Here is a 3,594-nt window from a genome sequence, read left to right as displayed (position 1 = left end):
GTTACAAAAAACTAAACCTGTTACATGTAAATTAATCACAATTTCTTTGAAAATGTCTAAAATATTTTACTCTGTTATTTTTTGTTTGGTAGAAATTTTACTCTGTTATTAATGTATTAAATATATTTTTTGTTAATAATGTATTAAATATTTAACCGTAACGTTTCGAGCAAAATACAAATTTAATTATAACGTTTCCAAACAAAATTAAATTTTAATTTTAATTAAACTTTTATAAAATAAAAATTCAATAACATCATTATAGGTGCCTTCTATGGTTACTTTGTTTTTTACAAAGTACCATTAATCCAATGGTGAAAACATACAAAGTAAGGTTTACTTTGTCAAAAACAAAGTAAGCATAGCCTTTACCCATCAATTATAATATATAATTTTATTTTTATAAAATAATAAATTAATTTTTTTCTTTATAATTATTTTATAAAACTTTTTTTTAATTGGAATCCATTCCTGTCCACTAGTTCCTTAAAAAAATTTAAAAAAATACAACATTTAACCATAGTTAAAAAACAGCCCCTTTGATGAAAATAAATTTCAACTGTAACCAATCATGTAATAATCTTTACTTGTAGCTCCAAATTGAGGTTTAATCCCAAACCTTAACTTTCTCAGAAACCAAAGGTTGATTGAAGTGAATCAGTACGTAAGTGAGTCACTTAAGAAATTACACCGAGTTAACTCATTTGTAGAGTATTTCCAAATTTCAAACGCGTTTCGGAAACGCGTTTCAAGGAGCAGTGCCCTAATTGGAAAACGATTCCTACATAGTAAATCAGTGATTCGATTCAACCATTTTCATATTTCTCTGCTCTGAAACTATTTGATTTCAAGGTATGAAAGTTTCACCCGCTCTTTTATCTCTTCTGCTAATTTTTTGCTTCTTCTTTCATGTCCAGTGTCTTAATTTTTCTATTTCTTCTCTCTAAATTGGACTTTTTTAACAATTTTTCTTTCGGTCCTTCATTTGATTTTTTGTTGTAACTGTCCATCCAGAATGCATTTAGGAGATTTAAAGAATGGTAGATCCGAAACGCAAAATCAGCCATTTGCAGAAGTTCATGATGATATCCTTTTTCTGATTCTTGAAAAGCTCGAATGGATAGATCGAATCCGCGCAAGCAGAGTTTGCAAAAAATGGTTACAACAGATGACTAAAATTCCTTATCAAGGTGAGTTTCCATGGTTGCTTAGACATAAAATTATTGATAGAGCTGGTTGCCAAGTTAAACTAACAGATGAGTCTTCTAAGAGAAGTTATGTAATTGAATCTGGAGAACGCTTATATGGTGCTACAGTTTGTGCTTCAAAATTTGGTTGGATCCTCATGATGGCACATGAAAGGAAGTTGTTCATTTTTTTCCTTTATTGCCCCTTTACCTGCAAGTTGGTGAAACTGCCAACTTTGAATAGTGATGCTCATCCTGAAGATTGCACATTTTCCTCTAATCCTACATTGCCAGATTGTGTTTTCTTTGCCCTTTTTTATTATTCCGAATCCCAAAGAATAGAAATTCGCACCTGCAGAGTTGGGGATAAGGAGTGGAAAATCTTTGAAATCAAATTGAGCATCCCATATGTTAGGATTTCTGATGAATGCGTAAATGGGTTGTTATATGTAGTATTGTTACGTGCCAATGCCCCCAATGTGTATAGCGAGCCTATCTTAAATAGCCATGTGGGTACCTTTGATGTTCAAACTCAGGAATGGAAATTGATAAAGAATGAAAAAGGGTTTTTGGAGAGTAATGGAATCAAAGTGGAGCCTCGTCCCGTATGGGAACAGGACCTATTTCCGGTTGTTTATAACAACAAAGAGCTTTATCTTGTTCGTTGGATAGGAGAGATTGATGCATGGGATGTTTTCAAGTATGATATGGAAGAGAAGCAATGGGTGGAGCAGCCAAGTTTGGGAAATCGGGTATTGTTTATTGCTTGTGATGGTTCATCCTATTTAGTTGATGCAGTTGGTAAATTAAGTAATGTGGCTAACTATGCATTCTTTGGCTTTCGTGGATCACCATCATATTATTATCCTTTTTCCTTTAGTACCAGAAAAATCGAATATCATCATAAATTTTATGTTGATGACAGAAATTTTGAGGATAGTACATGTTATGAAAGAGCTTGGATCATACCTACCATTTGATGATTCTTGCAACTGTGATTCATGTTGATGCATTGGAGGAAATAATTGAAAGCTTTATGAAGAAATAGCCAAGGACATTTCGTCTGTCCAAAATTGATCTCCTGCATTATCATTTCTTAACTTCAGTTTATTTATCGTTTTTCATTAGTAAGCTTATTCCCGTCTCTTAGTTATTTCTTTTGTTTCCCTAGTTATAAATAAGGTTGAACTCTTTTGTAAGGAGATTTTTGCGGTATTTTGAGATTAAATAACAATTCAAAGAGGATTTTCTCTGCTTTATTAGGAGATAATTGGTATAAATAAAGAAAATGCACAATTGTAATGTTTCTATTGGTAAATAGTAGAATTTCCCGTTCAGTTGTTATAAGGTTTTGCTAGATGATGCAACTGAATCTTCTATTTTCTTTGTATGTTCTTGGTATTCATGGAATCAATAAGTTTGTGGATCTTTAGATTTCTGGGATTGAAACGAATCAATAGATTGCTTGCAAAACTCAATCTTAGGCTACTTCAGTTGTTGTAAGGTTTTGCTAGATGATGCAACTGAATCTTCTATTTTCTTTGTATGTTCTTGATATTCATGGAATCAATGAGTTTGTGGATCTTTAGATTTCTGGGATTGAAACGAATCAATAGATTGCTTGCAAAACTCAGTCTTAGGCTATTTCAGTTGTTATAAGGTTGTGCTAGATGGTGTTGTGGTGGATGATACTAATTCATGGAGAATTTGAAATAAGAGATAGGATTTTCTGTTTATGTACCGGCAATTGGGATCAAGCATCTTTTTGTTCTGGTGGCAGAGTCCGGAATTCATATCTTGGGGTTAATTTTAGCCCTGCGGTTTGAAGTAATTTTTTAAAGTCCAACCCGTTAAGGTAGGATAAAATAATTTTAGCCTGATATTGGTGTGGTTTGAAGTCAAGATCTCTCATTTTACATAAACATTTTAAACCAAATGAAACACTTTGAACTATTAAAATAATGCTACATAGGTTAAATATAAACTAATATTAGAGGGTCTACAAGGGACGCAACTGTCGATACTCAAGGATAGAATCGGTGGCTAGGAGGCTCCGGCCCTAGGTTTTGGATTGGCTCTACTCCTGCTTTTGTTCAAGTTATATTGTTGGAGTTTACTATGAATGTTCAAGTTATATTGTTGAGTTATATTGTTGGAGTTTATTATGAATGTTCAAGTTATATTGTTGGAGTTTACTATGAAATAAAGATTCGGACCTGCATAATTGGTGACGAGGAGTGGAAAAATGTTCCAATCAAATTGAGCATTCCATTGTTTGCCTTTTATGTAGTTTTTTCTAAAAACTTTTTGGAAAAGTAGTTTTTTCAAAAAAAAATATAAAATAAAACATAAAAAATTAATTATTTTTTTATGTTGGTGCAAAAGATATGTAATGTCCAAATTAAAT

General features: G+C 32.1%; 1 protein-coding gene across 1 annotated transcript; it reads left to right on the top strand.

The window, feature by feature from the left end:
• The first annotated feature begins 683 nt into the window (after nt 1-683).
• Nucleotides 684-2,446, top strand: LOC136227471 (F-box/kelch-repeat protein At1g57790-like). Its single transcript, XM_066016152.1, has 2 exons — nt 684-852; nt 1,015-2,446. The coding sequence occupies exon 2, from the start codon at nt 1,016-1,018 to the stop codon at nt 2,165-2,167; it is 1,152 nt and encodes a 383-aa protein (XP_065872224.1). The 5' UTR covers nt 684-852; nt 1,015; the 3' UTR covers nt 2,168-2,446.
• Nucleotides 2,447-3,594: the final 1,148 nt, after the last annotated feature.

The sequence above is a fragment of the Euphorbia lathyris genome, chromosome 4, assembly GCF_963576675.1.
Source record: "Euphorbia lathyris chromosome 4, ddEupLath1.1, whole genome shotgun sequence".
In the NCBI taxonomy this organism is placed as follows: domain Eukaryota; kingdom Viridiplantae; phylum Streptophyta; class Magnoliopsida; order Malpighiales; family Euphorbiaceae; genus Euphorbia; species Euphorbia lathyris.
The sequence above is the reverse complement of the archived record's forward strand: the minus strand, read 5'-3'. Positions and strand labels throughout refer to the sequence as shown.